We start from the raw sequence: 24214 nt of genomic DNA on the forward strand, positions 1-24214 counted from the left end.
GCCCTCATTCCCCAAGATGGGCGTAACTCCTTGGCTTGCACAAAGGGATGCCCTTCTGCCTCCTGAGGGGACAGGAATAAACTGCAAGCTGTCTCACTTCTGTCATTTCCCACTTGCAGAGGAGAAACCAGAGGGGAAGGTTCAGTAACTTCTAGGGTCATCTATCAAAGATAACCCAAATCAATACACAGATCTGTAAGACACCGATGGCCATGAACTTTATATAGAGCACCTTTATTTAAAAAGGTTTGGGGGTTGGGGTGCCTGTGTGGCTCAGTGGGTTAAGCGTCTGCCTTCAGCTCAGGTCATGATCCCAGGGGGCTCCCTGCTCAGTGGGGAGTCTGCTCCCTCTCCCTCTGCCGCTTCCCTTGCTTGTGCTCTCTCTCAAATAACTAAAAGATCTTAAAAAAAAAAAAAAAAAAAAAGTTTAGGGGCACCTGGGTGGCTCAGTTGGTTAAGCAGCTGCCTTCAGCTCAGGTCATGATCAGGTCCTGATCAGGTCCTGCATCGAGTCTGCCTTTCCCTCTCCCCCCTCCTGCTTGCACTGTCTCAAATAAAAATCTTCAAAAAAATAAATGAAACGGTTTACAGAATTTGGCAATCGCTGCTACTCCCAAGCAGAAAGATCTTAGGAATGGCAGCCTGATGTCAGCTTCATGTAATCCTGCTGTGGGCCTGTGTGATTTCATTGGGGTTTTTATGAAATTAATACAGTTGCTAAAGGGTAAACACCACAGTGTAATGAGCAAAGTGCTCGTTCAGGAGTACATCAGGGGCACCTGGCTGGCTCAGTTGGGAGAACAGGTGACTCTTGATCTCAGGGTTGTAAGTTCAAGGCCCACATTCATTATATGTAGAGATTACTAAAAGTAAAAGAGTGCATAGTCTGGGATGCCTGGGTGGCTTAGTCACTTAAGTGTCCGACTCTTGATTTCGGCTCAGGTCATGATCCCAGGGTCGTGAGACTGAGCCTGGCCTTGGGCTCCTCACTGGGCGTGGAGCCTGCTTGGGATTCTCTCTCTCCCCCTCTGCCCCTCCCCCTCTCAAGAAAAAAAGTGCACAGTCAGTATTATAAGTCCTCTCCAATTAAATTTTGGATCATAAAAAAACCATTTCCACTGCCCAACAACCTGGCCGAAAGTGGTCCTTGCTCACTAGAAGTGTGGCCAGTAGTGATTAGACAGGCACAGTGAAGTTCAAGTAGAACTTCAGAACCAACAGATAAGCCTTTTAGCATTTTTTGGAAGTAGTCTCCTTGGAGCATTTCGTAAACAGATGGGAATGGGAAATCCACGGTGTGGCTTTACACTGATTTAATACCGATAGCTCTTGGACCATTGCGAAAGTATTGGGGGGGCGCCTGGGTGGCTCAGGTAAGCGTCTGCCTTCGGTTCAGGTCATGGTGCCAGGGTCCTGGGCTCGAGCCCCACGTCGGGCTCCCTGCGCGGCGGGAAGCCTGCTTCTCCCTCTCCCTCTGCCTGCCGCTCCCCTGCTCATGCGCACGGGCGCCTGTGCACACTCTCTCTCTGTCAAATCAATAAATAAAATATTTTTAAAAAAGGAAAAATTACTGGGTCACTTCCTTTATCTTTTACAAGGACACTGAGACCAATGAGGTTGGTTTTCAACAAACAGACTTATGGTCTAGGTACCTCCTGCCTCCTCTCAAAACACTATCTGGTGCAGGTATAATTTATATAGATGAATTAGAATTCAGCTTGGAGGACAATACGGTGGGGAGGGGGCAATCCACTCTCACCGGGTTGGTTGTCAGAACTGAATGAGATCGTAAACGTTCGGCACTGTTGACAAAGTGGTTTGATGAGGTCAACATTTTTTTTTTTCCTTTTTTCAAGATTTTATTTATTTATTTGACAGACAGAGAGACAGGGAGAGAGGGAACACAAGCAGGGGGAGTGGGAGAGGGAGAAACAGGCTCCCCGCTGAGCCAGGAGCCCGATGCGGGACTCGATCCCAGGACCCCGGGATCATGACCCGAGCCGAAGGCAGACGCTTAACGACTGAGCCACCAGGCGCCCCAACATTTTTTCTTTAGAGGTAAAATTCACGTAACAAAATGAGCCATTCACTTTATTTTTTTAATTTTTTAAAGCTTTTAAGTAATCTCTACACCCAAAGTGGGGATTGAACTGACAACCCCAAGATCAAGAGTCCCGTACTTCATGGACTGAGCCAGCCAGGCACCCCTCCATTAGCCATTTTAAAGTGGACAATGCAGTGGCATCGGGGACACTCACAATGTTGTACAACCTGTAGGTACTCGTTCCCAGACATTTTCCTCGCCCTTAAAGGAAACTGCCTCCTCACTGGCACTAACCCCATTCCTCCCTCCCCCATCCCCTGACGACCAGTAATCTGCTTTCCATCTCTGGATTTATTTGGTCTGGATGTGCTTCATGTTCAGGGAACCGTACAATACGTGACCTTTTCACTATGGCTTCTTTCACGAAGCATGTTTTTGAGGTTCCTCCACGCAGGAGCCTGAATCCCTACATCATCCTATTTTATGGCTGAACACTACTTCACTGCATGTGTATGTACCACATCTGTTCATCCAGTCATCCAATAAGAGATATTTGAGTTCCCACGTTTTGACTATTGTGAATAGTGCTGCTAGGAACATTCTTGAACAAGTATCTGAGTACCTGTTTTTAATTCTTTGGGATATACACACCTAGGAGTGGAATTATGTCACATGGTAATTCTATGGTTAATTTTTCGAGGAACCACCACATTTCTTCCCCCACAATAGCTACACCATTTTACATTGCCATCAGAAATGTACAAGAGTTCCAATTTTTTCACATCCTTACTGAGACTTCCATTTTTTTTTTTTTCCAATTCTGGCCACCCTAGCAGGTGTGAAGTGGTATCTCATTGTAGTTTTGATTTACGTTTCCCTGATGACTCCTGATGGTGGACATTCCTTCATGTGCTTGTTGGCCATTTGTTTACATTTGGAGAAATGTCTATTCAAGTTCTTTGCCTGTTCTTTTTTTTTTTTTTTTTTTTTTGAGAGAGAGAGAGAGCCTTGTGGGGAGGGGCAGAGGGAAAGGGAGAAAGAGAAACCCAAGCAGGCTCCACACCCAGCATGGAGCCTGACACAGAGCTTGATCCCAGGACCCTGAGATCATGACCTGAGCTGAATTCAAGAGTGGGACGCTTAACGGACAGAGCCACTCATGGGCCCCTCTTTGCATATTTTTTAATTGAGTTGTCTTTTTGTTAAGTTGTAGGAGTTCTTTATATATTCTGGACACTAGACACCTATCAGATATGATTTGCAAATATATATATTTTTTCCATTCTGGACTCTTCATTCTCTTAGTAGTGTCCTTGGATGCAAAAGTTGTTTTCTTTCTCATCGAGTCCAATTTATATATATTTTTTCTTTTATTGCTTGTACTTTTGGTATTTTTTTTTTTTAAGATTTTATTTATTTGACAGAGATAGAGCACAAGCAGGGGGAGCAGCAGAGGGAGAGGGAGAAGTAGACTCCCTACTGGGCAGGGAGCCTGATGCGGGGCTTGATCCCAGTACCCTGGGATCATGACCTGAGCTGAAGGCAGACACTTAAGGGCATCTTATGTAAGAAATCATTGCCAAATCTAAGGCCACTAGGATGCACCCCTACATTTTCTTCTAAGAGTTCTATGGTTTTTAGGGGCATCTGGGTGGCTCAGTCAGTTAAGCGTCTGCCTTTGGCTCAGGTCATGATCTGGGGGTCCTGGGATCAAGCCCCACATCGGGCTCCCTGCTCCGTGGGGAGCCTGCTTCTCCCTCTCCCTCTGACATAAGGGTCCAACTTCATTGTACTCCATGTGAATATCTGGTTGTCCCAGCACCATTTGTTAAAGACGCCATTCTTTCTGCTGAATGGTCTTGGCACCCTTGTCAAAGGTCAGTTGACTATAGCTACATGGGTTTATTTCTGGCCACTCAATTTGATTCTATTATTCTATATATCTATCCTTATGCCAGTTTCACACTGGAGCTTTGTATGATGATTCGGAATCAGGAACTGTGAATCCTCCAACTTTCTTCCTTTTTTTCAAGATTGTTTTGGTTATTCTGGGTCCCTTGAGTTTCCATATTCATTTAAGAGTCAGCTTATCAATTTCTACAAAGAAGCCAGCTGTATTCTGATAGGAATTACATTGAATCTATAGATCACTTTGGGGAATACTGCCATCTTTACACTAGTAAGTTTTCCAATTCATGAACACTGATGTTTTTCCACTTATTTAGATCTACTTTAATTTCTGTAAGTAGTGTTTAGTAGTTCTCAGTGTATAACTTCTACCTTTTTTTAAAAAAAATATTTTATTTATTTGACAGAGAGAGAGAGAGAGAGAGCAGCAGAGGGAGAGGGAGAAGCAGACTCCCCGCGGAGTAGGGAGCCCAATGCGGGGCTTGATCCCAGGACTCCAGGATCATGACCTGAGCCGAAGACAGATTTGGATGCTTAACTGACTATGCCACCCAGACTGACTGAGCCACCTAGGCTCCCTCTACCTTTCTTTGGTTAAATATATTCCTAAGTATTTTATTCCTTGATGCTATTGTAAATGGAGTGGGTTTTAAGATTTTAATTAATTAATTAATTTGTGTGCGTGTGCACATGAGAATGAGAGAAAGAGGGAGAAAACAGGGAGAGGTGCAGAGGGAGAAGCAGACTCCCCACTGAGCAGGGAGCCCAGATGTGGGACTCGATCCCAGGCCTGCAGGATCATGACCTGAGCCGAAGGCAGCCGCTTAACCAACTGAGCCACCCAGGTGCTCAATGGAGTGGTTTCTTAATTCCATTTTTGGATTATTCATTGCTAGTATATAGAAATACAACTGATTTTGGGGGCGCCTGAGTGGCTTAGTCAGTCTGGCTGGTGTAGTCAGTTAAGCACCCAAATCTTGACTTTGGTTCAGGTCATGATCGCAAGGTCGTGGAATTGAGACCCGAGTTGGGGTCTGTGCTGGGCATGGAGCCTGCTTGAGATTCTCTCTCTCTGCCCCTCCATCTTTCTAGAAGAAGGAGAAGAAGGAGAAGGAGGAGGAGGAGGAGGAGAAAGAGGAGAAGGAAAGGAAGGAAGGAAGGAAGGAGGGAGGGAAGGAAGGAAGGTAGGAATACAACTGATTTTTGTGTGATCTTGTATCCTGAAACTTTGCTGAATTTGTTTATGGTAGATTCTTTAGGATTTTCCACATATAAGATCATGTCATCTGTGAATAGAATAGAGATTGTTTTACTTCTTCCTTTGTATATGGATGCCTTTTCTATCTTTTTCTTTCCTGATTACTCTGGCTAGAACTTCCAGGACAATATTGGTATCCTTATAACATTTCTTTTTAAAGTTGTTTATATCCTCAATAATCTTTCTCCAAACTGTGAATTCCTGCAAATAGAATTCTAATTCCAGCCAATCCATTTAAGTTGGATTCTTTGAATAAAGAACATAAAGGATATTATATTTCCTTTGGGAATCTAAGTTCATGAGTCACAGGTCAACAAGGTGGGTATTTTAGTGCCTGCCTGGCCCAGGATTGTGGGTGCAAATACCAAGATTTTGTTCAGTAACCTGCCCAAAGATATCTATGAGAACAAATCGTCAAACTTCCCCATCGGAAATGCCCAGGGATTTTAGCTTCTCAGATGACTACAAAGATTTGGGAACATCTCATTAAATAGTGAAGATAGGGAGCTCACAAATGCATCACAAATTTCCCTTTATTTGCTGCCACAAAATTATCTCTAAAAGAATTCTTCTTTAGACAACCCCCAAGGGCCAAGGATTAACTTCAGAATGAAGTGTCTACTACAATGGTCCCCAGGAGAAAAACTGTAGCCTCCTTAGAGACAACAAGTCCCTAATTCCTTCCCATTGGAGGACAATGAAAATGACAGTATTGGTTGTCTCAAAAGAGCTAAAACCACAACAATTTTCCCATGTTTGAAATATACTTGGTCTAGCTCAATAATGGCAAAAACAGATGAAGCTAAGGGAATATTCTGGGAGAAGGAAGAATTTTCTTGCCAATATTCATCAATCCTGCTAAGGCTGAAGTGTATCTTCTCTAAGGAAAGGGGAGATTTGGCCCCAGGATGTATGAGTGATCTATTGCTGCATAACAAATTACTCCAAAAGTTGTTGGCTTAAAATTAAAAGTGTTTATTATTTCACAATTTCTGGGAGTCAGGAATCTAGGTGTGGCTTAGCTGAGTCCTTAGTTGGAATTATAGGGCTGCAAAGTGTTGGCCAAGGCTGTGGTCTCGTGTGAAGTCTTGTCCATGTGGTGGTTAGCAGAGCTAAGTTCCTTGTAGCTGTTGGACTGAGGGCTTTGGCTCCTTTGCTGGCTATTGACCAGAAGCTACCCTCAGCCCCTTGCCACATGGGCCTCTCCTATACGGCAGCTTGCTTCATCAAAATGTGCAAGCTGAAAAGGCAAAAGAGAGTCCAGCTAGATGAAAGCCAATCTTCTGTAACCTAATCATGAAAGTGACATCCCATGACTTCTGACAGAATCTCTTCATTACCAGCAAATCCCTAGATCCAGCCCACACTCAAGAGGAGATCACATAAGGGTGTGAATACCAGAAGGTGGGGAATCATTGGGAGGCATCTTTGAAAGTTGCTATCACATAATACTAGTACAATTCCAGATATAGATGCCTTTTTTTTTTTTTAAGATTTCATTCATTCATTTGACACACACACAGAGAAGCAGGGTCTCCGCTGAGCAGAGAGCCAGACACGGGGCTTAATCCCAGGACCCTGAGATCATGACCTGAGCCGAAGGCAGACACTTAACCAACTGAGTCACCCAGGTGCCCCTATAGATGCTCTTCTTATATTAAATTCCAAGTGCCTGCTTCATCAGCCCATTTATTTTGAAGATGAAAGGAACAAAAGAAATGTAGGCTTTCAGTCCTGACATGTACTTAGACTGATGAGAGCAGGTTATTCGTACAAAGCTTTAAAAACAGGCCTACTCATGGAGTCTCTGCTAAAATAAGTTTTATCAGGCATCCTTCCCCACAATAGCCTGTTTTCTACGTTGGTGAAAATAGGTCAAGGCAAGAAACCTTCCTTACTCAGCAAATGCCAAAGAGAATGTTTTTAGCAGCTGGAGCAGCCTCACTTGGCTCGCTGCCACTCATTCTGATGCCATGATTCCACAAGGCCTTGAACTCATGAGCCCGTCAGGGGCTCATGACCAAAATTTTATCAGCAACACTTTTAGCAGCCTCCAAGCTTTGGAATCACAAGCCTCCTGTGTGAGTCTTAAACTAGAGGGTGTCTTACAATGCAGCTCATTTCCTGGCCACACATTCAGAAGTTTGTACATTGCAACTGCATCATTTGCCTTTTCTTTTTTCAAAGAGTTTATTTATTTATTTGACAGAGAGAGACACAACGAGAGAGGGAACACAAACAGGGGGAGTAGGAGAGGGAGAAGCAGGCTTCCTGCTGAGCAGGGAGCCCAATGCGGGGCTCGATCTTAGGACCCTGGGATCATGACCGGAGCCAAAGGCAGACGCTTAATGATTAAGCTGCCCAGGTGCCCTCATTTGCCTTTTCTGTTTACTTTTCTTGCTCAGGCAGTTTTCTTTACATATGTCATTCATTCTTTCCTTAAAAAATGGAAACACAGGGGCACCTGGGTGGCTCAGTCGGTTAAGCATCTTGACTCTTGGTTTCTGCTCAGGTCATGATCTCGGGATTGTGGGATCGAGCCCTGTGTTGGGGTCCATGCTCGGTGCAGTCTGCTTAAGATTCTCTCTCTCCTTCTCCCTCTGCCCCTCCCCCCACTAGTGTGCATGCGTGCTTTCTCTCTCTAAATCTTTAAAAAAATTGAAACAAAAAAAAACAAATAAATTGAAACACAAAATATGCATCAAACATAGCTATAGTGGAATTACAAAGCTAATGCACAGTCAAGAAGTGGAACACCCTTCATTCATGTAAGATGAAAAAGCTCTACAGACCTGCTATACAACATTGTGCTTATAGTTCACTATAGCATACACTTAAAAAAGTAAGAGGGTAGGGGCGCCTGGGTGGCTCAGTCGTTAAGCATCTGCCTTCAGCTCAGGTCATGATCCCAGGGTCCTGGGATCGAGCCCCGCGTCGGGCTCCCCGCTCAGCGGGAAGCCTGCTTCTCCCTCTCCCACTCCCCCTGCTTGTGTTCCCTCTCTCAGTGTGTCTCTGTCAAATAAATAAATAAAATCTAAAAAAAAAAAGTAAGAGCGTAGATCTCATGCTTTTTTTCCTCTGTTTTTTTACCACATTCAAATACTGGCCATGCCCACCCACCCCCTCATCCCTTCCTGGTCACCCTCTCTGGCAACCACTGGTGACTGTTTTTCCTTATAGTTTTAATTCCCCCAAAACTTCAGTCTATTTTTCTGCTTTAAAAATCAACATAGCAATGGAATCATCACATATACACATGGGCCTTGCTTCTTTGATTTCCCATTATGTTTGCAAGATTCATCCATGTTGTCCCAAGTGGTTGTGGTTAGTTCATCTTCGTATTACAATCTATTCATCCTGCCGTGGGTGAACATTTGGCTTGTCTTCAGGGTGGGACCTTCAGAACACAGCTGTTCCGAACCTTCTTCAGCTTATCAGCAAGTTTCCAAGGGATTGGAATCAGTGGGCCAGAGTATGCAGAGCTTCAACTTCACCAGATAAGGCCAAACGGTTTTCTAAAATGGGACTGAACCAAATGATGAGCAGTATATGAGTGCTCCTGCTATCATTCGTTGACCTCCAGATTCCTTCTTCTTGAGTGGTTTTATTCCATGTGCAACATTTGCATTTTCTTTCCACTTTTAAACTTTTTTTTTTTTTTAATTGCAATTATATGGCACTCCATACTAGGTCTTCCAGTATCTCATTATTTTGAGTGTGGCAGTGAATGATGTTTGTCAAACACTTCAAAACTAAGCAAAAACACAGCAAAACACAAAATAACGAAGTAGTGGAGACTAAAAATTACCCTTAGGGCTATCATGCACCTGTTTGTGGCTGACAGAATTGCAGTGTTCTACTCTGAAGCTTATTTTTGTTCCTAGCTAGTTTATGAGTTAAAATTTGGCAAGCATAATGGTGCATACATGTCATTACACATTTGTCAAAATTCATAGAATAGGGGCACCTGGGTGGCTCAGATGGTTAAGCATCTGCCTTTGGCTCAGGTCATGATCTGAGTCCTGGGATTGAGCCCCACATCGGGTTCCCTGCTCAGCAGGGAGTCTGTTTCTGCTTCTCCCTCTCCCTCTGCCCGCCCACTTGTGCTGGCTCTTTCTCTCTCAAATAAATCTTTAAAAAAACAACTCCTAGAACATACAATACAAAGAGTGACCCCTAATGTAAACTATGGACTTCAGTTAATAATCACATATCTATATTGGCTCATCAACTGTAACAAATGTACCACACTATGCATATTAATAATGGGGGAAGTGGAGAGGGGAAGTAAGGGAGTATATGGGAACTCTGTACTTTCCACTCAATTTTAACGTAAACCTAAAACTGCTAAAAACAAAAGAATTAACAAAAAAATGCAAGCAGAATAGCTTCTGTAGAATGTAAAGAAATTTCCATTTTCTAGACTTCAGAGTCTAGAGCAGGCAGCCGGAAACTACTGTCTATGGGACAAATCTAGACTGCTGTCTGTATATGTAGTCTTCCAGCAAGGAATGGTATATATGGTCTATACAATTTATTATATAGTTATGTATAATATATAAATAACAATAATTTATATAAATACATACAAATAAAATCTTCAAAAAAGAAAAAAATCAAAAGAATATATTCTGTGATTCCTGAAATTGGCATGAAGTTCTAATTTCAGTATACATAACATTTTATTGGGACATAGCCACACCCGTTCATTTACATATTAATTACAGCTGTGTTTTGTGCTACAATGGCAGAGCGGCCAAGATTGGCAATGTTATAGATTGGCCCACAAAACAACATATTGACGACCGTTTTTTTTCCAAATATTGAAAAAAACTGTCAACTCTGGAGCTAGAGAAAAATGCAGGTAGTTTTCATGAAGTCTGGAGATTTCACTTCTAAACTGTGTAAATATGTGATCTTGGGTGAGCCGCTCACCATCTCTAGGCCCTAATTTCAGAATGTAACTCCATGGGCAAGTTCTCATTCAAAGTGGGCATGGATCCAGGTCATAACAAATCAAACACCTCCAGCTCTTCCCAAACTGATCTGGTTTAGAAATTTATCCTTGCTTTTAAGAAAACACGAATACATTTTTAAAGATTTTTAAAAATTTTTACGTGCTCTCTATACACAATATAGGGCTTGAACCCACACCCGAGATCAAGAGTCGCATGCTCCACCGAGCCATCAAGGCATCCCAGATTTTTTTAATCTGGGAAAATGCTGGCAAGTATGAAAGGAAAATGGTAAATGTATAGGATGTTCATTGTAATACTATTATGACGGAAAAACTAAAAATGAATTAAATGTTCAAAATGGGGGAACAGTTAAATAAATTATGATCTACCGCTACCAGATAACATACTGTATGTCATCTCAGAGTTATCTCCCAATTAGGCAGAACTCATGTGGAATGGCTTCTAAGATATATTAAATGAAAAAAAGCATGCTACAAATTAACAAGTACAGAATGCTCCCTTTTGTTTCATACCAATACAACTATTTCTATGGATACATACTGATGCATAGAAAAGTCTAGACAGTGTATAGAGTTGTGGAACTATGTTGTACACCTGAAACTAATGTAACATTGTGTGTCAACTATACTTTAACAACAACAAAAAAAGACGAAGGGACCCCTGGCTGGCTCAATCAGTAGAGCATACAACTCTTGATCTTGTGGTAGTGAGTTACAGCCCCATGTTGGGCACAGAGCTTACTTAAAAAAATAAATAAAATGTTGTCACAAATTAAAAAAAAAAGTCTAGGGGCGCCTGGGTGGCTCAGTTGTTAAGCGTCTGCCTTTGGCTCAGGTCATGATCCCAGGGTCCTGGGATTGAGCCCCGCATCGGGTTCCCTGCTCCGCGGGAAGCCTGTTTCTCCCTCTCCCTCTCCCCTGCTTGTGTTCCCTCTCTCGCTGTCTCTCCCTCTGTCAAATAAATAAAAATTAAAAAAAAAAAAAAAAGTCTAGACCAGTGCTGTTCAATAGAAATATGTTGCAAGCTGTATATGCAATTTTATATTTCTAGTAGCCCACATTAAAAGAGTAAAAAGAGGGACGCTTGGGTGGCTCAGTCGGTTGGGCATCTGCCTTCAGCTCAGGTCATGATCCCAGGGTCCTCGGATGGAGCCCCAAATCGGGCTCCTTGCTCAGCAGGGAGCCTGCTTCTCTCTCTGCCTGCCACTCCCCCTGCTTGTGTTCTCTCTCTTTCTCTGACAAATAAATAAAATTTTTAAATAAATAAGTAAGTAAAAAGAAACAGGTAAAATTAAATTTAATAATATATTCTATTTAATCCAATATATAAAACATTATTTCAACATGTAGTCAATACAAAAAATAATAAGATATTTTACATGTTTTTTCCTATTAAATCTTTGAAATGTAATGTGTATTTTACACTTACAGCACATCTCAATTTGGGCACTCAATAGCCACGTATGGTCCCATCAGACAGCACAGGTCTAAAACACATAGAAGTGATAACAGTGGTTACTCTGGTGAGGGAGGGGAAGACATAAAGAGGGATACTTAATTTTTTCCTCTATAGTCTTTTGCATTGTTCAGTTAAAATGGTTTCATGTATTATTTTATTTAAAATGAATAATGCACATTTAAAACCATTCAGAATTATAGTATGCACTTCATGTCTCATTCCTTAATTTTTTTTTTTTTTAAAGATTTTATTTATTTATTCATGAGAGACAGAGAGAGAGAGAGGCAGAGGGAGAGGCAGGCTCCCAAGGAGCAGGGAGCCCTATGCGGGACTCGATCCCAGGACCCTGAGATCATGACCTGAGCCGAAGGCAGACGCTTAACCATCTGAGCCACCCAGGCGCCCTCATTCCTTAATATTTTTATAAATCTCTTCTGGTTTTTAGTATTGCAAACACAGTAATAACAAGAGAAAAAGGGCTTATTATGTGAACCATTAAAAAACAAAACTTTTTTTTTTTTTAAAGATTTTATTTATTTATCTGACAGAGAGAGAGAGACAGTGAGAGAGGGAACACAAGCAAGGGGAGTGGGAGAGGGAGAAGCAGGCTTCCCGCGGAGCAGGGAGCCCGATGCGGGGCTTGATCCCAGGACCCTGGGATCATGACCTGAGCCGAAGGCAGATGCTTAATGACTGAGCCACCCAGGCGCCCCAAAAAACAAAACTTTTTATGAAACTGATTCAACCGGATAAACATTTTCTGAGTTTAAGCTGTAAGGAGTTAGGGTCTGCACTATGGAAGACAAAAAGAATGGGACATTATTGTCCTAAAAGATTTTTGGAAACAGCTTTTGGAACTGCCTTTACAGTTTGCATTTTCTTTTCAGGCTGGAATCGACTTCTAGCAACAGCCCAAAGCCCTCCAGTTTGGTCCAGTAAATCAAGCTAGATGTTACAGTTTTGTTTAAATGAAGTGTGATTCAAGTAAAATGAAAGATTTTATGTGACTTGCAAACTGTAAGCTCCAAATTATTTCCAAAAACATTATCAGCAACAACAATAAATTAAGTAGATAATGCAAGAAGACAACCATGGAAAGAACAGCTTAAAATGGATACGTTCTAGTTTCCTTAAAAAGAAAAAAAGTTGTTACTTCATATTCACATAGCCCTGGGTACTTCCCTATTCTTTTTCCACTTCCGATCATCTTCCACAAATTGTTGAGCATGCAAAACAAGGAGCCAAAAGATAGTCACAAATTTCAGGTGATTAGAAGGAAGTTGACTAATAATCCAGTTACAATCACTTCCTTTATTTCTTGCACTTGATTATTTGTTATCTCATGCTTTGCTAAAATAACAGATAAATTTAAGTCTTTCCTTTCCTCAGGACCCATGAGTGATTTATGATTGCCCTCGAAGCGTGAGCAAACACCATGACAAAACTGTTTGACTGCTATGCTAGTGTACTGATATATTTTGGAAGAAGGGGCCATCAGGGAATTTTTTAATTACCTAGACTTTTTAGAGGAATGGAATTTGTGATTTCTAAAAGATGGAACTGAAAGTACTAAAAGTGGGGCACCTGGGTGGCTCAGTTGGTTGAGCGTGGGACTTCTGATTTCGGCTCGGTGATGATCTCAGGGTTGTGAGATGGAGCCCTGCATGGGGCTCTGGGCTCGGTGGGGCGTCTGCTTGGGATTCTCTCTCTCAAAATAATAAATAAAATCTTTAAAAAATAAAAGTTCTAAAAGAGTGAGGATAAGAGCAAAGAGGAAAGAAGTTTTTGCTTCCCCATTTGAAAAGTTTAACAGAATCATTTTATTTATTTTTTTTTATTTTAATTTTTTAAAGTAAGCTCTCAGCTCCGTGTGGGGTCAAGAGTCGCGGGGTCTTCCCACTGAGCCAGCCAGGCGCCCCCAGGATCTTCATTTTAAACTGCAAGCGATCTAAGCCTTAACCCCTTCGTTCTGTGGAGCTGACTTGTCTTCGAGGCTCAAGGCTGAGGGACGGCCGGGGGACAGCTGGAGGGACAGCCCCGCGGGCCGGGCCCAGCACTTCCAGCCTTCGCATCCCCGCAGCTGCGGGCCGGGACGGACGCCGGCCGGAACAGAAGCCGCCGCGGCCCTGCGCACAGTCGCCTCGGCCCTCTCCCTGCGCCCCGTCGCGGCTCACGGGCCCAAGCGTCCCAGCCTCCTTCAACACCCTTCCGCCTTCCCACCCGGGGGCCCTCCTCGGCCTCTGCCGTCAGCCTCTGGGGTCTCTCCTCACCTTCCTCCTTCTCGCTGAGGGTCTCATCAGTCGACCCTTCTTAAATTTTGGACGTCTCCCTTTGCCTTCACATCTCTTCCCTCAGTCCCAGCTTTCAGTCTGATAGGTCTCCCCTCGGTCCTCTCCCTTGGTCCGCAGGGTCACGCTCCTCCGTCCGCGGGCGTGCCCCCTCTGGGTCGGCCAAATCTCTGCGCCCTCCCTCTGAGGGGTTCCCCCCAAGCCCGCGCGCCCGCCTCCCCAACTCACCTCGCGCCTGCTAGCTCTGCAGAGCTCGCCGGCGCCGGGCGCGGTCGCGGGGGCGCGCACGCCGGGCGGCGGCGCGGGGCCGCGCGCGCAGCGTACGTGGTGACGTCAGTGCGCTGGCGGCGGCGGCGGCGGCGGCGGCAGGGCTGTTTGTTCTGCTCTCCCGCAGCCTAGGAGCCGAAGCGGTGGCTGCGGCGGCGGCGGCTGCCGGCAGTGCCCGCAGGCGAGCGGGGCCTGTGAGCGCGGCGGAGCGGCGGGCGCGGCGGGCGGGCCCCGGCGCCGCGCAGGCAGCCCGAAGAGGAGGGGGCGGCGGCGGCCGGCGGCCGGCGGGGGCGGCGTGCGGCCTAGCGTCTCAGGTGAGGACCGGTGCCCTTCGGGGCGGCGGGCGGCGCGGGGCGGCCGGCCGGGACCCGCGGCGCGGCCCGCGTAACCTGCATTGCGTAATGGGGCCGGTGCGCCAGCACCTACGCCATCGGCGCGGCGCGGGGGCGGGGAGGCCGGGGCGACGCGGGCTCGGGCCTGCGGGCCTCCCGCGTCCGCGCGCGGTGCCGCTTGCGCCGGGCCGGGGCGGCCTGCGCCGTTGGCGTCGGAGTGGCCGGGCCGCTCGCGGCTCCCCGGCCGTTGGCGCCGCCGTCCCCCGGCTTGGGCCGGCTGGCGGGGCGGGGGCGCGGGCGGGGGGCGCGGGCGCCGCGGCGGGGCGGGTGGCCGGGGGCGGGCGGGGGGCGGGCCGAGGCGCCCGGCACTTCCTGCCGCCGCCATTTTGTCAAGTGAGGAGGAGGAGGAGGAGGAAGCGGCCGTCGCGGGGCCCGCGGCGCGCCCGGCCCCGGTAAGTCCGGGCCTGGCGTGGTGGCCGCGGGCGCCGCTGTTCCCGACCGCGGTCCCCGGGGCGGCCCCGGCCCCGGCGCTCACGTGGGCCGGGCTCAGCGCGCTCTACCTCGGCGACTGGGTCCTCCTGCCCGGGCTGGGGCAGCGCGCCCCCGCCCCCATTTTCTCGCCTTCCCGGCGGTCCCGGGAGCTCTGCGGAGAATGGGGCTGGTCCCCAAGTGGAGGGAGGAGGCTGCCGCTGCACACCTGCCTGGAGACACCCCCGTGGGTGGGAGAGGTGCTGTGTGGGGCGAACCTGACCCCCTTTACCCACCCACTCCCAGCCTGGCAGCCCTGCGCTTGGCGCTTTGTTTTGCTCGGTCGGTGTTCGCTGGCGTCCTTGCCACGGCCTGGTCTGTTCGCTGTGTGGTGCGGGGTGGTGGTTTGGGGTGGGGATGTGGGGGAGTTGTGATTCAGCGAAATAAAATGACACCCCCGCCCCGCCCCTACGGAAGCAGCACAACTTTACCCGACTGAGCTGCCCCCAAGGCCTGGCCTTGGATGAGAATGGGAAATCCCACTTTGGTGTAGTGGACAGTGAAAAGACTTATATTCAGGCCCGTGGGTGAGTCATGTGCTTTTGCTGAGTGGCTGACCTCCCATTTACTCAAGACCACGCATTGTTTTTTGAAATGTTATTTTTATTTGTTTACTCATTTGATGTTTTCTGCAGCCTGGTGAGGTTTATGGTCTTGGTCTTTGGGTTCATTTTTATGTGTGTGTTGGATGCAAGAAGTGACCTCTTGGGAGTCTTTCGTGAGAATTGAAGTGTCTTTGATTTCCTTTGAGAAGGCTCTATCTGTCCGTATTTACAAAAACTAAGTCTCAGTGTAGCTCTAAGGCAGTGGTTCTTTGCTGCTGTAATAATGGTTGGGAGATTTTTATGAATGGGGCTGTCAAGTTTCGTAAATTGTTAGTCCTTAGAATTTGTAGTCTGGAAGTGGTAAAGAAAGCTATATTCAACAGGATTTATGAATGTGTTTTCAATTCCAAGTAGGTTTTGGATGGTAAAATCTGTTTTATGATCTTGCCAGTAATAAAACATTCCTTTTGGTTTAATTTGGATGGGGATTATCTTTTCTTCAAGGTGTTATAGATAACCAAGCCTTTCTCCCCCCAGAACTTCATCCTGGGGAAGATAAACCTCTCAGATGGTTTCCGTTGACTAAATCTAGAAGGAAAAGTATGATTCGTAATCAAGCAAGCAAGCATTGCTTCCCTGTTATGCACCATACCCCTTTCCATAGTAGAAAAAACATCGTATCTAAGAGCTTAAGCTGTGGAGTAAATCTCTTAATAAGATCACTTTAGTTGGTCATAACTGGAAGGAGATGAGCTCACCTGTGTACATCTAGCTAGAATTCAGCCCCAGCCAATTTGCTGAAGATAAGGAGTTCTGCCTACAGATGAAAGTTGGAACTTGAAAGTGGCTACATTTTCGGGATAGGTTGACTGTTCGCCCATATGACTAGCTTCCCTAGCTTGGATGGTGATGAGAAAAAAAATTACCTAAGAATTGCAAGAGAATTACTGGCCACTTTGTAAAATTTCCACTAAATTATTGAATTGTTTAAAGGAATTTAGACTTTGTTTCCAAAAGTTACCCTTTTGAACCAGCTGTTGTGATCTTTGTACTAAATTGCACTTTTGTTTTTGGAGGTTGGGAGGATGCGATATTTTTCTGTTACACAATTCAGGTTATTGAATGACTTGAGATTTACAGATCTAGAAGGAGATTGGAATCCTTGTACTTAATTTAAAGCAAAAACTATTTGGCACTTCAATGATTTGAAGACTCTGGGCTGTTAAATCTTTTGACAACCACTGTCATCTGTCACAATTGTAAAGTATTTAGATTTCTGATTTTGAATAAACTTGTAAAATAGATCATGTTTGTCTTTATGCTCCCGGCAAGTGTATAAAAAGGAAAGAAAAGCTTGTCATTGGAAACTGCTACCAATATTTCATAAATATTTGTGACTTTTGTGTTTAGCCAGGACTGCATGTCTGCAAGGTGAGAAGTGTGGGGATTCTTTGCAAATGCTGACAGTTCATTTTTAATTCATAAGACATGAGTTTGTGAAAAAATAAAATTTTACATTTTTTTGTTTTGTTTTACTGGAATGTAAGTTCCATGCAGGCAGGGTTATGTTTGCTTGGTTTTGCCTATTTTAATTCTCTGTTGTATCTTCAGCACCTAGAAGAGCACCTAAAATATTCTTTGAACAAACTGGAAAGATAACTGAGCAAGAATTTGGCATAGCAAATGCAAATAATTCCTCTTAAATTAATATTAGGAGGGGATATAATTGGTTAGTAGTGATTTAGAAGTAATGTGACTTTTAAGTAGGATGGTAAGGTCCAGAAATTGCAATGTATTTATTTATAGTCCGGGCACTGTGACATGCAGTTGCTTCTGTGCACTGTCTACTGTACATTTCCCACTTAGTTTGAAATGTGGTGAGTGGGTTTGGGCTGTGGTTCAACACTGGCCTGGGAAAAGTATTTTAAGAGGGAGATGAAGTGAGTAATAAACATGTATGGGTAGCATTTCTTTAATGTGAATCTCATGTTGTCAATAAAAACTTGATCTTTTTTTTTTTTTTTAAACATTAAGCACTTTCTTTTTAATATTCGGGTTTCATGTGGACGTGATTGCCCAATCAATTTCAGCGATTAGTTCCTGAGCTCTTACTATGTGCAAAGGAAGACAAAAAGATATTTGCACGTGAGTTTTCTTTGATGGGTTTGTTCTTTATTAACATATTTATTTCTAAACGTTTACTGAATATAAATTGTGTATAACTTGATCATTACACTGTTACTGTAATAAAATCCCACCAGATACGCTTCTTTAAAGAAATAACAGCTTTATCGAGATACAATTCACACACAGTACAGTTCCCCAATTTAAAATGTACAATTCAGTAGTTTTTAGTATATTCAGAGTTGTGCAGCCATCACCATAACGAATGTTAAGACACTTACATCCCTCCAGAAAGAAATCCCTATACATTAGCAGCAGCTCTCCATCCCCGCCCAGTCCCTCAACGCCTGGCAACCACTAATCTGTTCTCTATCTCTGTAAATTTGTTTCTTCTGGATATTTCAGGAATCATAAAATATATAGCCATTCGTGTCAGATCTCTTTCAGTATAATGTTTTCAAGGTTTGTACTGTATAGTATGAATCAGTACTTCATTCTTTTTATAACTGAATGATATTCCATTATGTGAACCCATGCCACATTTTATTTATCCATTCATTAGTTGGTGGATATTTGGGCTGTTTCCACTTTGGCCGCTGTGAACATTCATGTACAAGTTTTTGTGCAGACATTTTTTTGTGGGTAGATATTTAGGAGTGGAATTGCTGGGTCATGATAACTATTTGATGATGTGCAATGACTTTTTAACTGCCTTGATTTTCTAGTGCTTTCACAAGGGGTTAAAAGAAAAGCTTGCTGAGCTGTGGGTGTACCCATTTAAAAAAATGAGGAAATGGAAGTACAAGGATGTCAGCATGTTGCATGTAGTACAGTCTGCGTGGTTTGATCCCAACTTAGTTTTTAAAAATTGTACATTCCTAGAGAACAGTTTGAAATGCTGGTGAGGCACAGAAACCCATCTGGAAGATGCACTCCACACTTCTGTTGTAAAGGGTAGTTGTTAAAAACCCTTAATTTTCTTTTTCAGTCTAAACAGGCTACAACTCATTAAACTGAATCCACACATCCCACCTTAAATCATGGGATATGTTCCATTCTAAAGAAATAGATAAAGTCCAGTGTCAAAGTTAGGGCAAACAGCCATCTGTCGCATTCTTGACAACCCTGAAGGGGGGGAATAGCACTGATTGGTCCACCATCATTTGAAAATGAGATTGTAAGTTGTTTTTTTTTTTCCTTTCCTAAACAAAAGTAGTTTGTGGTCATTTGAAATGATTTGAAAAATAACAATGTTAACATAATGTTGTCAAAAACTATCCCTTAATCTCATTTGTATTGCAATTTTTTCTATTTATGAGTAATAAAATTAATTATACTCTTAAATTTTCAAAAAAATATGCAATCACTTCCAAGATGCTCTATTTAAATAGTTGTCTAATATTCTACCATATGAATGTACCATAATTTTGCTGTTTTTGGACATGATTTTCAAGTTTTCTTTTTTCATGTCTAGGGAGGGAATCACTAGATCAAGGGGTGTGTATTTTTTAAACCTTGATACAAATTAGTTTTCCAGGGGCGCCTGCGTGGCTCAGTTGTTAAGCGTCTGCCTTTGGCTCAGGTCATGATGCCAGGGTCCTGGGATCAAGCCCCACATCGGGCTCCCTGCTCTGCGGGAAGCCTGCTATTCTCTCTCCCACTCCCCCTGCTTGTGTTCCTGCTCTTGCTCTCTCTCTCAAGTAAATAAAATCTTAAAAAAAAAAAAATTAGTTTTCCAGAAAAATTCCATGAATGTCCATTTCTCCACAATTATAGCTTGACAGTGTCTTGTAACATTTTTTTTCCCCATAAAAAGCAATTGGGTAAAAACAAAATGTCCTCTTGAGTGTGTTCTGAAGGCTTCTGAGAAGCAAATGTGTCTCGACATCTTGCTCTTTGACCTTTCTACTCTCTCCTGCCAGAGTTGGACTTTGTTTCCTGAAATCAAGTCTCAGAATTCCTGATCCTGTGATAGGAACCCAGTGTTAACTGAATGCTCTGGGGAAGGGTACTGGGGAGGGCTTGTGCAGCATCTTGGCATCTGATCCTGTCTCATATTTGCTAGCCTGCTCCAAAGACTGATACCACCAGCGTGACACAGACCCCAGTTTGAGTCCTGGCCCTGCTGTCACCTGTGTGGCCTTCAGCTTGTCTCTCAACCTCCTGCAAATTTCACATTTTTTTCATCTGAGGGTAAAATGAGGTGGTGCCCTCTCAAGGTTAGCTACTTACTTGCTATCATTGCCCAGGGTGAAAAAATGAAGTGGGAAGAGGTAGCCAGGTATGAGTAGAGCTCCTGAAGGCTAAGAAGGTGCACTAGCTGGTACTCCTAGAAATCATGTTACCAGGTGACACCAAGGTCAGCCAGGTGCCTTCTAAGAAGACATCCCCTCTATGTCTTGTCTTCCTCCCAAGTAAACGGTGCATGGAGACAAGGGGAGGAGGTGATTTAAAGTGGGGATTAGGGATTTTTTTTTTTAAGTGAGGATTTGTTTTTATCTGATATTGAGATTAAAAGAGATGCTGATGGGATTAGAGGAAATTCAGTGGTTTGGGGGCATCCACTCTGGGATGTTGGCTGCAGAATTTGGGGAAATGATCCAGCAGGGAAATGTAGCCTGGTGTATTTTCGGGCCTAAAATGTAAGTTTCCTATTTCATTAAAACTTGGTAATATGAATAAAGGCAATGGCCATGGTGCCAGAAGTCGCTGGTGGACTAAAGTTTTTCCAGAGCACAAGCACAGCATCTTTCCCTACCTTCTTTGGCCCTAATATGAATTGTGTTGACATCTGGGCATGACAGAACGATTCTGATCTCCAGGAAGGTTTGTGTCACAAATCAGCCTCTCCCTGGAAGAGAGACAGGCAGCTGGATGGGCCAGGAAAGTGAAGTTCCTCGTTGGGAGGCTGAGGTCCTACTAATGGACTTTGGGCCTTGTTGACCAGACGAACCAGTTGATGTCAGTCACCATTACTAGGGACCATCAGGATCCATTGCCATATGGGGTGTTTTTTGTTTGTGTTAAACCCAATTGGAGAATAACTTTCGGAGATCAGCCAGATCTGAGCATTTAACTGCAAATTAAGTGTTCGAATGGGGGCGCCTGGGTGGCTCAGTTGGTTAAGCGACTGCCTTCAGCTCAGGTCATGATCCCAGGGTTCTGGGATCGAGCCCCGCATCGGGCTCCCTGCTCAGCTGGAAGCCTGCTTCTTCCCCTCCCTCTCCCCCTGCTTGTGTTCCCTCTCATGCTGTCTCTCTCTCTCTCCCTGTCAATTAAATAAATAAATAAAATCTTAAAAAAAAAAAAAAAGTGTTCGAATGAATATGCCATTTTGGGATGTCTGGGTGGCTCAGTCTCAGTTAAGCAGCTGCCTTCGGCTCAGATCATCATCCCAGGGTCCTGGGATCGAGTTCCGCATCCGGCTCCTTGCTCCGTGGGGAGTCTGCTTCTCCCTCTACCTGCCGCTCCCCCTGCTTGTGCTTACTCTCTGTCTGTCTCTCCTCTCTCTCTGACAAATAAAATCTTAAAATGAATATGCCATTTCTTCTTTTTGATCTGTGACATACTTACAAAGACTTTTTTTTAGTTCGTCCTAAGTATAGGCAATTCTGTGATCTTTCCCTTGACAAGTATTGGCCTGTTCTACCCAGTGTAGGAAGTTCTAGGTCTTTGGGCTGTGGAGAGCAGGCTTGATTGAAGCTGTGTCACTGGAAAGGGAGAACTGTGGAGTCCACTCTAAGGGTTCAAGCCCTGCCCCCTTCTGGTCTTGACCTCAGGTGATTTACATAATCTCTGTAGACCTCAGTTTCCTTATTTGTGAAGTGGAATATGTATACCTGAGCATTGGCAGGTGGCCAGAAGGGGCAGGGGAGGGAGGGCTCACATCTGTATTGTATTTGGATTAGTAGGGTCTGAAGGGAGTGCTTGCTTTGCTCTGCCTGAAGGGCTTTGAGAAAAGCTGTCCAGACTCTACTTTGCATGTGGTCACCTTCCTTGTCTTGGTTCCATTTAAGGCTGAAAGTCCGTATTTGTTCCTTGTTGCTGTCAAGTCGAGAGGCACTGGCACACTGGAAGCAGTGCCAGGGAGAGGTGTTGGGCTGGTATTATGCAATTTCCAGAGACAGGAATTAGTAATTCCTGTGTCCTTGTAGGTGGCTAAGGTCCTCACCTGTCCTGCCCGGGCAATAACACATACACATCTGTGGGCAAATGGACCTTTGAGATTGTTTTGTGTTTTAAGAATAAAGAAAAAGGAAGAGCGTGAGATCAGTTTGGGGATTTTACACTTGAAACATTTTCCATTGTTTTTGAGGAAACCTATATTTGGTGGGAGCAGATTGTTAATGTGAGGGTTGAAACAGGAGAACTGCATGGAGTGTGGAACCTGCCAGCACTGCGTGTGTGTGTGTGTGTGTGTGTGTGTGTGTCTGTACGTACATAAATACGTACGTACACACGTGTGTGCATGTGTATGCACGAGAACTGGGTACAGGGGCACACTGTACTTGCGTTGGACCAGTCACATACCCTCTCAAGTCTCAGTTTCTCATGTAAAATGGGGTAATAGGTTTAGGCTCCAGAGAACTTGGACCAGAATCTAGATTTTTAAAAGAAAGTCGTTCTTGTTTTATCTTTTTTTTTTTTTTTAAACTGAGGATAATGACATGAACTTAAGGGTTGCAATCATGTTTAAGGGGACAAAAGGTCAAAGAGTGTCGCACATTGAAGAGTATTTCATAAAACCTTTACTTGGACTTTATGTATTGCTGTGTATATGATAAAACGTGTATCTTACTGTGGGCCCTGTCAGAACACTGTGAAATAACATTGTTTTAGATACTCACTCGTAACTGTAGGTACCTTGATGGTAGTTTTCTCTTAGCCTTATTGCAATCTGTTTCTTCCGCACTTGTCCGAGGGTGACTCCTGTATATGCTTTCTAGTAGCAGGTGAATTGCATTGCTCTTTTTCTTCCTTGTACCCACTGCTTGCTGAGCCCTCTCTGTAGGGGCTGGAATGGGTGGGGGAATTGAGGAAGCCTGTATTGGTGAAGGTTGTCAGTCTGCAACGGGCAAAACAAGTATATAAAGGGTGTTGTGTGTGTGTGTTAAAAAAAAATCAACCGAGTAAATTTTAAAGATCTTAGTTGACTTTATTCAATGATTCATGAATTGGGCAGCATCTCACCTAGTAAATAGAAAGGAGCTCCAAAGAGCTGTATAAAATGAAAGGTTTTTACAGACAGAAGGGGGCAGGATGAGGAAGTTACAGTGAAGAGCAGATTGTTTTAGGCAAGGTCACCTTCCTTTAGGGGCTGGGGTCTGTTGGGCAGATTACCTCACTAGTGCTGACCAGGTAATTCCAGATTGACTGGTTTAAAATTCCACTCCTGGGAGAAGTTGAAACCATAATTTGGTATTAAGTCTCAGTTTGGTGACTGTGGGGCTTAGCACAAGTGATTCCATTTGGGGCCTTTTATCTCTTCAGGTGTGTGAGGCAAACTACCTGTCCTTTATTCTCAGGAACTGTCCTTCCAACTTTTCTAATTAAGATCTCTCTCTCTCTCTCTCTGGAAATAGTTTTATTGGTTAGGTCTTCCTGATATAAAAAACTAATGTAAAACTGTTAAAAGGGAACTCTGTTGGCTGATGTGACAAGAAGTCGAGTGGGTCTCAAACAGGGACCTCAGAGCTTGTTACCTATCTCTGATATACTGATGTCAAGGTCAAGATTGAGTCTTCCTAGGTAATGCTGTCTGATGGCAGAAGACTCTGACTTGGATCATTGCCCATCACTAAGCTTGTACAGAATGGGAATGCCAAACCACCTTGCCTCAAACATGGGACCTGTAGCCCATCTCTGCTTTCCACTTGCTCAACCCAAATAATAGCTCCAGCAGCATCTTGTTCATTCATTATGAGGCATGCTAGGTGAATTTACTTTGGTTGAGCAGTCTGTCTTTTCACTAGAAGTAGTGGGCCCCTTGAGTGGAAGCAAGAAATTTTGGATGACTGAAAGGGAAGCTAATTTTCCATACTAAGTCATAAACCAGAATTAAAATCAGCTTAGAGTGAGTAACTCAAGAAAAGGGTAAAGTGAAGATGGTTAAGAATTATGTATTCCCAGTCCTTTGGTAGAGGATTAAATGGTTTATTTTACCAGGTGCTGGGTACAGAGGGAGCCACTGTGGGGAGCTGTGAGAAGAGGGGTTAAGCCAAGTCTCAGGGTCTCTTTTGGTGGAGCGAGAGGACTCAGGTCACCAGTGATGATAGGGTCCAGTTTGGCCAGAAAAACAGCCCTCAGGAAGCACAGGGGTGAGATGGGCTTCTAACATCGAGGAAGCACAGGGCAAGACTTGGAAAGGAGACCAGTGAACGCCTGTATGAATGAAATTGTAATGGAGAACATTTCAGTAGACTGGGTTCATCTTTTGTCCATGCCTGTGAAAACTACAGTTGTAATTTTGCCATTTGCTAAGCT

At 44.3% G+C, this 24214-nt stretch overlaps 1 protein-coding gene and 2 long non-coding RNA genes across 9 annotated transcripts in view; 1 reads left to right on the forward strand and 2 right to left on the reverse strand.

The window, feature by feature from the left end:
- Positions 1-213: 213 nt before the first annotated feature.
- Positions 214-14230, reverse strand: LOC144378950 (uncharacterized). The gene is made up of 2 exons (XR_013440894.1): positions 14164-14230; positions 214-1526 (listed from the first exon to the last, which is right to left on the reverse strand). It is a non-coding gene; the product is annotated as an uncharacterized LOC144378950 (long non-coding RNA).
- Positions 6170-14157, reverse strand: LOC118533715 (uncharacterized). The gene is made up of 2 exons (XR_004916348.2): positions 13918-14157; positions 6170-6450 (listed from the first exon to the last, which is right to left on the reverse strand). It is a non-coding gene; the product is annotated as an uncharacterized LOC118533715 (long non-coding RNA).
- A 149-nt stretch (positions 14231-14379) lies between the features above and the next one.
- The window catches only part of BRD4 (bromodomain containing 4), an 89954-nt gene continuing 80119 nt past the window's right edge, over positions 14380-24214 (forward strand). For 2 of the 7 annotated variants that reach the window (XM_078054351.1, XM_036089129.2), the window contains exon 1: positions 17650-17752. In XM_078054351.1, coding sequence (XP_077910477.1) covers positions 17721-17752 — 32 coding nt within the window. In that variant the 5' untranslated portion in view covers positions 17650-17720. Of the gene's footprint in view, positions 14517-14882; positions 14987-15143; positions 15263-17645; positions 17753-24214 lie in introns of those variants that run through there. The other 5 variants (XM_036089133.2, XM_036089131.2, XM_078054352.1 and 2 more) reach the window with 5 other exon arrangements.

The sequence above is a fragment of the Halichoerus grypus genome, chromosome 1 (assembly GCF_964656455.1).
Source record: "Halichoerus grypus chromosome 1, mHalGry1.hap1.1, whole genome shotgun sequence".
Taxonomy (NCBI): domain Eukaryota; kingdom Metazoa; phylum Chordata; class Mammalia; order Carnivora; family Phocidae; genus Halichoerus; species Halichoerus grypus.